The sequence below is a fragment of the Cornus florida genome, unplaced genomic scaffold, assembly GCF_030987335.1.
Source record: "Cornus florida cultivar Cherokee Brave unplaced genomic scaffold, ASM3098733v1 CherokeeBrave_3.0.0_Hap2_Chr10, whole genome shotgun sequence".
Lineage (NCBI taxonomy): Eukaryota > Viridiplantae > Streptophyta > Magnoliopsida > Cornales > Cornaceae > Cornus > Cornus florida.
Genome location: NW_026775580.1, coordinates 98,904,479 through 98,914,858, shown reverse-complemented (window position 1 = coordinate 98,914,858; position 10,380 = coordinate 98,904,479). Strand labels below are relative to the sequence as shown.

At 33.8% G+C, this 10,380-nt stretch overlaps 1 protein-coding gene across 1 annotated transcript; it reads right to left on the bottom strand.

Annotated features, from left to right (window-relative positions):
* Positions 1-2,416: 2,416 nt before the first annotated feature.
* On the bottom strand, positions 2,417-9,710 carry LOC132276263 (probable LRR receptor-like serine/threonine-protein kinase At1g67720). Its single transcript, XM_059777620.1, has 15 exons — positions 9,430-9,710; positions 8,519-9,056; positions 7,797-8,308; positions 7,504-7,633; positions 6,903-6,974; positions 6,748-6,816; positions 6,582-6,653; positions 6,312-6,380; positions 5,528-5,700; positions 5,192-5,445; positions 4,698-4,824; positions 4,526-4,591; positions 4,264-4,450; positions 4,051-4,183; positions 2,417-2,938 (listed from the first exon to the last, which is right to left on the bottom strand). Exons 1-15 carry the CDS (start codon positions 9,497-9,499, stop codon positions 2,618-2,620), a joined length of 2,793 nt encoding a protein of 930 aa, XP_059633603.1. The 5' UTR covers positions 9,500-9,710; the 3' UTR covers positions 2,417-2,617.
* Between the last annotated feature and the right edge of the window lie 670 nt (positions 9,711-10,380).

Here is a 10,380-nt window from a genome sequence, read left to right as displayed (position 1 = left end):
TACCATCTCTCACAATCTCTTTCTCAAATTTATGTAGATTATGTTAGCTTTACGCACTATTTGTACTCGCAATTTTAAAAAATATTAATTTTAAAAAATATTTACTCAATTAGAAGATATTCAGACATATAAGTGCCAAAAACTTCCGCAAATGATGAAGAATCATTTTCAATGATGTGATATTTACTGGGCATGCTAAACGTTTAATTGCAGCCTTGAATTCATCTGAATTAGTCTTTTAATGGTCAAACTAGGCTCAAACATAACATTAGTGTTTTCATATTTGGTTGGGACCCTTTTAGTAGGCTCTACAAAACTTTTTGCCAACACCCTTTAGTTTTCTAAATGGTGAATGTGTGATATAGTGGAGGAAGCATGGACACGGACACATGATACAAACGAGATGATATAACAAATTTTCAAAAAGAATTAGGATACAAATAGGACATGATTAAGTCAAAAATTAATAATATAGTATTTTATTATATATATAAAAAATATTCATTTTTATTCATTTTATCCACATAATCATGAATGAAAGTCCTAATTTGGAGTTTAGAAATAAATGTTTGTTATTTTAAATTTTATATTATTTTCCATATTAGTCCATAATATATTTTAAATTGAATTGAATTGCATTCTTTTAAAAATAATAATTACAAAATCACCTTGCTGTATTATAAAAGTGTCCAAAATGTGTCACGGTCGTGTCCAAAAAAAAAAATTAAATTTTAAATCAATAATTTTATACTTTAAAAGTCAAGGAAGTGCCTCTAACTACCGTCTTTGGAGGTGGATTTGAGAATTGACTGTCTGGAAAAAGAAATAAAGTTTGTTTCCCCGACTTAAAATTGTCATGGACATATCCTTTATACAAAAGTAGCGTGCTTTATTTATTTATTTTATTTTATTTTATTTATTTATTTTTAACTCAACTACACTAATGGAGTTGTTGCACATTCTTATTAAAATTAGTGGCCCTCCATATGTTTGGGCTTTATTTGTGCAATGTAAAATTTAAAAGAAAAAATTATATCAGTATATGATGATGCTCTTATGTGAGATTGCATCTTCGTGTCAGACAATATGATCATAAAACTCCCTACTAATGAAGGATAAAACTATAAAAGAACCTCACAATTTCATATAAATAGAGTTCTTAAGCACAACAATATGCAAGTGACTTCATTTATTTTATTTTATTTTATTTTAATTTTTGTATTAGGCATTAACATACCGACATACAAATAGAATTTACAACTTTCTCCTATTTGCTATCTTTTAAGCAAGCAAAATTTCATATATATATAGAATTCACAAGCACAACAATATGTAAGTGATTTTATTTTTTTCATTCAAAAATATATTGTTAGTTTTAAAAAAGGGATGAGAAAAATAGTTATGTGAGGGACATAACTATTATCCATTGTGTACTTGTGTGAGTACACTATAGCAGGGTTCACATTAAATGAGTAAATCTTTCTTAAAAAACAAAAGAAAAAAAAAATTATGCTCTTCATTTGAAATTCTTAAATATTTTGAATAAAATATTTTAAAAGGTGAGAAAATAGTTATTAAATAGAATTTACGAGATGATGACATTATCTAAATAATGGATAAATTAATAATTTAGTATTGCATAATGATGAACAAAGAAACTTGGATGGTCGAGTTTATTTTACAAACTTTTGATAGGTCAGGAGAATTATAGTTACATAAATTTGTTACCGAGTATTTGTAAAGGGAGATAGTTTTGGACAATTATTATATAATCTAAAACATGATTGGGGTTAATCAAACCTAACTAACACGTAAATAAAAATCTGAATAAGATAATTTATTTTATTTTATTTTGTGTGTGTTACGGGTACCATGTATTGCAATTTGTCATTTTTTGTCTTACATTTGCAAAGGGGCAGGCATATAAATTTAGTCCATTTAAAGACTCTAATCTGGGGATTTATTTGTAGTATTGGAGATTATTTGCAAATGTGTAATAATTACGGGAACCATTTGCATTTTTCCCAAATAAATTACTTTCCTCTCAAAAATCAGACTAAATTTGCAGCACAATAATCAAATCAATCCCATATAAAGAGTTGCTTCCGTCGCCGGAAACTACAAAGTCTTACCAAGTTCCATTTCAATTCAGGTCCCCCCTCTCTTTCTCTATTTATATATTTACACACACATACACATATTCATGTTTGAATTGGTCTGTTTGGATTCGCGTGAAAGGGTTTAACTCTTTATGGCTTGTGATCAGGACACACATTTGACCCAATCAATGCAAGATTACATAACATGTCAATGCATATATGTGATTGATTTTGATCATACAGAGTTAGACTAGGTTTTACAATCTTTTCAATTTGAAATCAGTGAATGTGTTATTTTCTATGAATTAATAGATGTATAACGCAAAAGGAGTTTAGTTATCTGAAAGGTATTGTTTCTGTGTTATCCTCTACAACTCAAAACATGTCTTATAAACAAGATGACAATATGTGTACTACTGTATCTACAGAAAAATTAAAAATAAAAATAGGCGTGTATATATATATATATATATATATGTTATTGTGATACCAAGTCTTTCAGGTGGGTGGTTGCATATTTATCTTGCAGAGGGTTGTAGGCACCCATTCGATAAGTCTGGGCTTTCAATGTCAAGAAAGCTTGTTAGTAGAGTCTTTCGTGAAGATTGAGCTTTTGAACTTCCTGAACGTGAAGATATTTTTTCACTTCCTTTTTCAATCTTGATTGCATCTTGTATGGCCAATATGATTTCCTGCATCCTTGGGCGCGAAACTCCATGCTGTTCAACACATTGGATTGAGACTTCAGCAATCCTCCATACCGACTCAATTTTGACACTTCCAGCTAGCAAAGGATCGATGATGCCAATTACATCCCCTTTGCGAATCAAAGACCTTGCCTGCAAACCAACAATTTGGAGTGATTGATATCTACACATGATTTCATAATAAGAGAGACATTAAGGTTGATATTTTTAACACCTTCTCGTACAAAAAACGACGGAACTTAGTTTTGTAATGATTTACCGATGTTAGATTTGCATAATTTACAACCATGCTGTCATGTTCACTTGTGACAATGCATATCTTAGCTTATTGATAGGAACTGAACATCCACACTTTTGGCGTTGTAGATGTCACCTTGACGCAGGATGACATCAAACAGGCATTATTTTGCTTGCTTGCTAATGAATCTGGCTTAGTGAGGTTTCTGTTTAAAACTCATTGAGATAGGTTAATAGAATTATTTCCCTGTTTCATTTTAATGATTGTTGGCTTGTTGCCTCTTTGGGTACCAAGTGTCGCGAAGTGAAAATCTATGCGGAAGGTTATCTAATATTGAGTCCTTTCTGTTGGTTTTTGTCTTCACATACTTCTTCAATCTTGTATGGACGGATTATAAATCAGGTTATATCTTATTCCTTTATCATATTCAAGTATAATTGGATATCTTTTTACATTAGAATGTTTGAGATGTTTAAATAGTGACAGCTTATTTAGGCTTTCTTAGTATTAGAAAACATATTGTGGTCCATTCTTTTGAATAGAAATGTGATCATTTAAATTACCCATATACATTCTATGGAAGATTCTAAGGCTATTACCGATTGCTGCCTACATCCCTATGTGTGTTTGATGAGTAAAATTTGGAAGTCTTTGTACAGAGACGCATCTACAATTGTGCTTGCTTGCACACGCATAACAAATGTATGTGCACACAGATGCACAAGCAAACACAGAATTATTATATAGCTAATAGAGGTGCTAAAAAAACCACAATATTCTCCGACAGACTAGGTTTAGGACAAATAATCATGAGCATATCAACTTAAAGACTTCTTGGGGGATTTTTTATCTTAACGAAACCCAGCACATCCTTTTTCTTGCCCTGTATTATCCTATGTTGAAATTGTTTGAGCAGAGTTCTTAATTTTATCATGATTTTCTTAAGGATCAGATGCCTAAAATTTAAAGTTACTTATAAATATGGATAAATAATTGCGTGCATTACCCAGTGAACAATGTTCCAATCAGCCCCATAATCTTCTGTTGAGATAGGCTTTCTTCCAGAGATCAGTTCCAAGAGGACAACACCAAAACTGTAAACATCACTCTTTTCAGTCAATTGCTGATTCCCATAGTACCTGTTAAAAAAAATACATTAGTCAATCTTATGTTGGAGGAAACACATTACCTGTATGCAGACACGGTAAGTATGGCTTACTCAGGATCAAGGTAGCCTACGGTTCCTCGTGCCACACTTGAGATATGGGTTAGATCTTCCTCAGCTTGTCTTGAAAGTCCGAAATCAGATACTTTTGCCCTCATGTTGATGTCTAGGAGAATATTGCTTGTTTTTACATCTCGGTGAATGATACTAGGGTTGCATCCAGTGTGTAAGTACTCGAGACCTGCATAAATCTCAAGTTGTTATTACGCTGTTCATCGAAATTTCATTTACACAAGGAGAGAAGTTCTAAATCAACCTTTAGCTGCATCTTCTGCGATATGAAGACGAGCTAGCCAGTCTAGGTGCTTCTGGTTGACAGAATCTGTTAGCAGATTACATCATGGATCTCGTTTAGCCTTTTTATTGCAACCGGCAAGACAAAATAAAAATAAAAATAGACCAATTAATGTATTGGTGGAGTGGCAGACCATGAATGTGATCCCGCAAGGTTCCATTGTGCATGTATTCGTAGACAAGCATTCGCTGATGTTCTTCTTCGCAGTATCCAATTAAAGGAACCAAGTTTCTATGATGAATTCTTGATAAGAGAGCAACCTGTGAGCATGCTTTCTTGTTAGTGATTTGAAATTCATGATAATGTTCACATGCTTTGGCTATAATTAAGATTTATTTTATTGTCATTGAATTCATTTGCAAATGAATTAGAGAGAGTTCCATGTCAACCTTCAGCTAACATTCAAGTTCTATTTCCTTGACCATTATGTTTATGAGTTTGTGGGTGACTTCCTAGCTATAGTACTTAAGCAACTGTAGGATATCGAACCTTAACTAACAGTTTCACTTCCATGTAAATAAATGTTGTAGGAAGTTTATGCACTAACCAAGAGAGGAGAGGGGGGGGGGGGGGGGGAGGATTGGGGGGAAGAGAGAGAGAGATGCAAACTAGGCTGATTAACGCTACCTCAGTCACAAATTGTTGGGTTCCGTGGCTGGATGAATCAGCCATGATCTTAACTGCTACCTCTTTTCCGTCTTTCATTTTGCCATAATAGACAGGTCCAAAACTTCCTTTTCCAATTTTCTTTGAAAAACTATTAGTTGCTTCTTCTATATCAGATAGTGGAATGAAGTATGCCACTCCTTCATCCATTAAATGTCCCCCTCTTGCAATTGAGTAACCGATTGAAGACTTGTTGTTGGTGCGCAAAGAATCACCTAATAGGCAAAAGAAACATATGTCAGATGAAGGTGACCTACATCATGAGAAGTAATAGATGGAAATTTCTAGGGTACATACCTTTGTCATCACTTTTCTGATAAGATGTCTTCCTTCGAAGGTTATGTAGTAATAGCAAACTTCCTAAGAACAGAACAAGAAGAATTGCAAGTACTCCGACTGAAATTCCAAGTATCAACCTATGATGTTTCTTATGCTTTGCTCCTTGACTTAGATGAGGATTACCTTCATAGCTGAAACAAAAAATATTGCGGTTTCTTATCCAAAAGAAACAAATTAAGAAAAAGAAAAGGAAAAAAATATTGTGGCTTATAACTAGTGTCCTATGCTAGAGTTCTGAGAAATCCCTCTTTTTTTTCTCACATACGTGCATGAATTCACTAACTTGATATTTTATGTCATTGACAGTATTATGTCTAAGTGTGTATCTAACAACAAATTATTCTCCTTATGCGATATTTATTGGAATTGTTTGTGCATAAATTTCTATATTTCACTTGGGTTTCTTGATTGTGTATATATATGTATATATGGATGCATATTAATATATATATTTTTCATGCAGAAGTTTAGGTAATCCCATTCACATTGTTTGGAATTGTTAATAGATCTTAGTTAAACATTTGAAGACGTTGGTTCAATATTCATATAAATATGGAGTCTCGATGGCATTGCAACTTTCATAAATTACTTATTGGGATAAGAAAGGAGATATCTTATTCCCTCAGAGAATGATGTTGAATGACCCATGCATTCTTGTATTTTCCATAGTGCCTTACACTCATTATACACATTGATTAGAAGCACACTCACTGTTTCTGGTTTGAGTTAGAAGCATACTCACTTAAAAATTACTATTCCTGTCAATAATGTTGGAGGGATCTCCCCACTTAAAGAGTTGTTCTGCACATACCTGTCATGAGGATTATAGAATTACAGCATATTCAATGCATGTCAGGAAAAACATCTTCAGTTTAAAATCATAGATGGATTTTATTGAAAGCAAATCGACCCATTTCCTGAAAATTTCAGACTTGAAATTTCCGAGGATAGGAAATGGCTAATCCAATTCAATGGTCTAGGAGAAGATAAAGATATGCATATTAGTACATACAATTCTTGTAAGCTTGGCAAGGTACCCAAGTAAGAAGGTAATGGACCACTCAGGTTGTTATTCTCTAGATGCCTGCATGTTTGCCAAAGATAATGATGAGTCACTATAATAATGGATTTTTCAGTGTAAGCTAGTGGGATGCAAAACAGTTTAGTTGAGAGCTTACACAATTTTTAAATTGATAAGATTCCTTATGTCAGGAATTTGCCCAGTGAGGGAGTTGCTGTCCAACCACCTATAAGAGAACAGAAACCAGTAACTAGATTAAGGAAGGAATTCATAAACGAGAATAAGTTCTATTCATAGCATGACTGCACTTACAACTCCGTCAATTCCTCCATGTTCTTAAGCTCAGATGGGATTTTTCCGTCCATGTTCTTTCCTGACAGCACACTGTTTAAACTGGTTATTGGAACCGGAAGTCCATATTGTTTATCAAACAGCATATAAGAATGTTTGGCATTTATTCCCCAGTATAAAATCCTCCATGTATCTGTTTTTATAGATAACATGACTACATGAGCTTCCATCTATTATATTATGCTGAACCCCTTGATTTTTCTAGGATAAGAATATCAGAAGAAATTTCCATAATACAAACCTCACACTAAATGTGCATTTTCTACCATTGGGTTTAGGGCCAGTCCCGGTTTCCAAATTTTTCTGATAAATTTTATTTTTCAGATGGGCTATATATGTTTTCTGATGTAGTCCAACAGCAATTAGTTGAAATTTTGACAAATCATATCCTCAGTTAAGAAATATTTCAAATGAGTGAATGAATGAAATGAAATTAGTTGAACATTGTTCTTGCATTTTAATTAATAGATGCTTGGGTTATTTATTTATTTATTATTATTTTTAATATGATGTGGTGTTGCACTGAATTCTGAAATAAACAGTAACAATTTTAAGGACTTACATTTTTGTGATTCTTGTTGGTATGGTAGAGCTGCACGTAACCCATTCCCAGTGAGCTGGATTGCAAGGATCACCGTTACTTTTCCGACCACTTTCAGCAGACATGGAGCAAAAGGCATCGAGGACATCCACTTCCATTTAGAAACAGTAAGACCAGTTAGCTCACACTGTTATAGCATTTGATTGTGTGTCATATTTTCAGGCAGCAGCGACCAAATAGTAATCACTAATAATATTATCCTATAGATAGAGGGAGGGATTATTGAAAGTAAAGCATGCCCAATAATGTCTTACCATCTCTTTCATCTGTCTTTGAGGCAATCAGTAAATATTTACTTATTTCAATTGCATTTAGTAGCGGTCCTTGAGTAGAATCCCGGGTCTTTTCAAAGGAGAATGACAGAACAAAATCCAGTGATACATTCATGTAGCTGGGTTCATACAGAGTGTAGCTTCCATTTGCATTCTCAGCAATATTCACAACAGCATTGCTATAGTCAGACATATAAGGCTCCTTCATTTGAAATTTCCGGGTCTCATTCATCCGCAAGTCTTCAATTTCAGCAAAGTATGCATAAGCTCGAGCATTGGCTGGGAAGTCCTCTAGGTTCAATCTGTAGCTGATCTTGCCTTGAGTGCCAACAACTGCAGTTTGCATAACTTTGACAGGCGGATACTCTCTTGTTTTAATGTCTATGTTCTTTGTTGTATTGATTCGTTCTGTGCCAGTGGCTGCCCCTACTAGATAATTCTGCCTTCTATCAAGATCTGAATCCCATATTCGGTCATAAGGATCATCCGGGTACCTGAAAACAAACATTTTGGTATTTATTTACAATGATGGTATATAATAGATGTAAACATTTCCCTAACTAGCTTTTATGCCATGTGGGTTACTATTGAATTTGATCGATTTCTCTGCTTTGTTTCTTTTATGGTTCTAATGAACTTAATGTCAATTGTGAACATCTGAATGCTTCACATGAATTTATTGTCAGTTCAGAGCTTATAATTACCTTATTGCTTCCTTGCTTGGAGCCCCAAAATTTACTCTCGCCGCTACTTTTAAAAAGAAAGCATCCTCGAAATCTGTAGCATACATTGAATGATTTAAAGGCCGCAGCTCAAGTGTGGATATGAATGGAGAACCTGTTGTTGCACAGCACAAGCACACATCGATAGAAGTTGAAGGTGCCCTGATGATCATTTCCTTCCAATACACTCTGGAAGCATCCAACACAGTTACAGTTGACCACTTAGTTGCATCCAAGTAGAGCTGAAATTTGGGGTATGTATCTACATTTACCGAGCTGCCGTATAGAAATGTTGCTCGGACAATATACCGCCTCCTTTCTTCTGTGCTTAGTGTGTAACAGTATTTGTTGCTGTCTGTGGGGAAGTCTCGGCGCCTTTGATACTGCAGCCTGTCTTCGTCTGATTTCTCCACTGCTACTGATTTGCCATGGCTCATGATTTCAGTGTCCGAAATCCATGCTAACCCGGTACGTGGATCTGTGTAATTACTTGCTCCGCCACAATCTATGCTGACAAATTCTGCGTGTTGTTTTACTTTTTGGTTATTGCTTTACTTTAGACACTCATGATTTTCATTACCATAGAAACTCGAAAGAAATCTAGTTTACTGATTCTAGAAGAAACTGGTTGCTTGTCTTCCCTGGATTTGTGTGTGTGTGTGTGTGCTAGCTTGTATCTGTGTATGTGTTTGTTTGCATGCTTGTGTGTGTCTGTAGGCTTGGATTGAAATTCTTTTTGCAAGTTTCCATATTTTTTCTCTTTCAGCATGCCAACCTTATATATGCTATTGAATTAGACTTCAGAATATGAATACCAATTTATATTTGTTTCCTCATCAAATTGAATGAAAAATTTCTAAGATTTTAGTGGAATAGATGTAAAGAGAACATACCTTTAACTTGGCACTCAACAGATGGTAGAAAGCATAGAAATAAAACAAGGAAATGGTAAAATAAATCCATTGAAGATCAAGAAGAAGAGAAATCAATCCTTGGAACTTGTTTATGTTTGAATCATATCAGTGATTGAATCAGAACTCTTTGAGTTTGACATGTCACCAATCTTTCCTTCACTTGCTTTCACTTTTGTGATTGGTTACTTTGGACAATGTTCATTCACGTTTTAGTCTCTTGCTGATTTCAAATCTGCTTTTTCTTATAAAAGACACACTTTGTTTATTTTCAGGTCCACCTTTTCTTCCTTGGGGTAACAGTGAGTGTACATGACACAAGCTCAATCTATAAAGTAAGAAGGGTTCACATTTTATGCTTTATTGTTTATTTATTATTGTTTTAAAGTGTTATTCATCTACTTTTACTGTCAGAAAAGAGATGTAAGGACCTACTTGTGATAACACGGGAATGGCATGACACGACCATACCAGAGATGATTGATCTGGTGGGTTGAAAATTAACGATATGAAGTGTTTTCATTTCTTAATTGTCCATTTTTTTGCTCATCTAATTTTTTTTTTTTTTTTTTTTAGTTAGGTCTTTTGAGATTTAAGTGAGAAGTGTTTAAAACTGTGACACTCCAATTTGTTGAAATGGTGTGTCCTAAGCTAAATCCTGAGGGTGTGTTCGGTTACATGGAATTGGAGTTTTGAAATTGAAATTTGTAGAATTTGAAAAAATTTTGGTTCAATTTTCTTAGTAGTTGTTTTTTTTAAAATTCTATCAATTTTAATTCTAATTTTAATTTCAAGACTTCAATTTTATATAACCGAATACATAATGAATGAATATTTTTATAATAATCTTCAAATCTAGCATGTAACGTGAATTTTCTTATAATTATCTTCAAATCTGGTTTGTAACGTGTTGTTAATCTCATTATTGTTGTT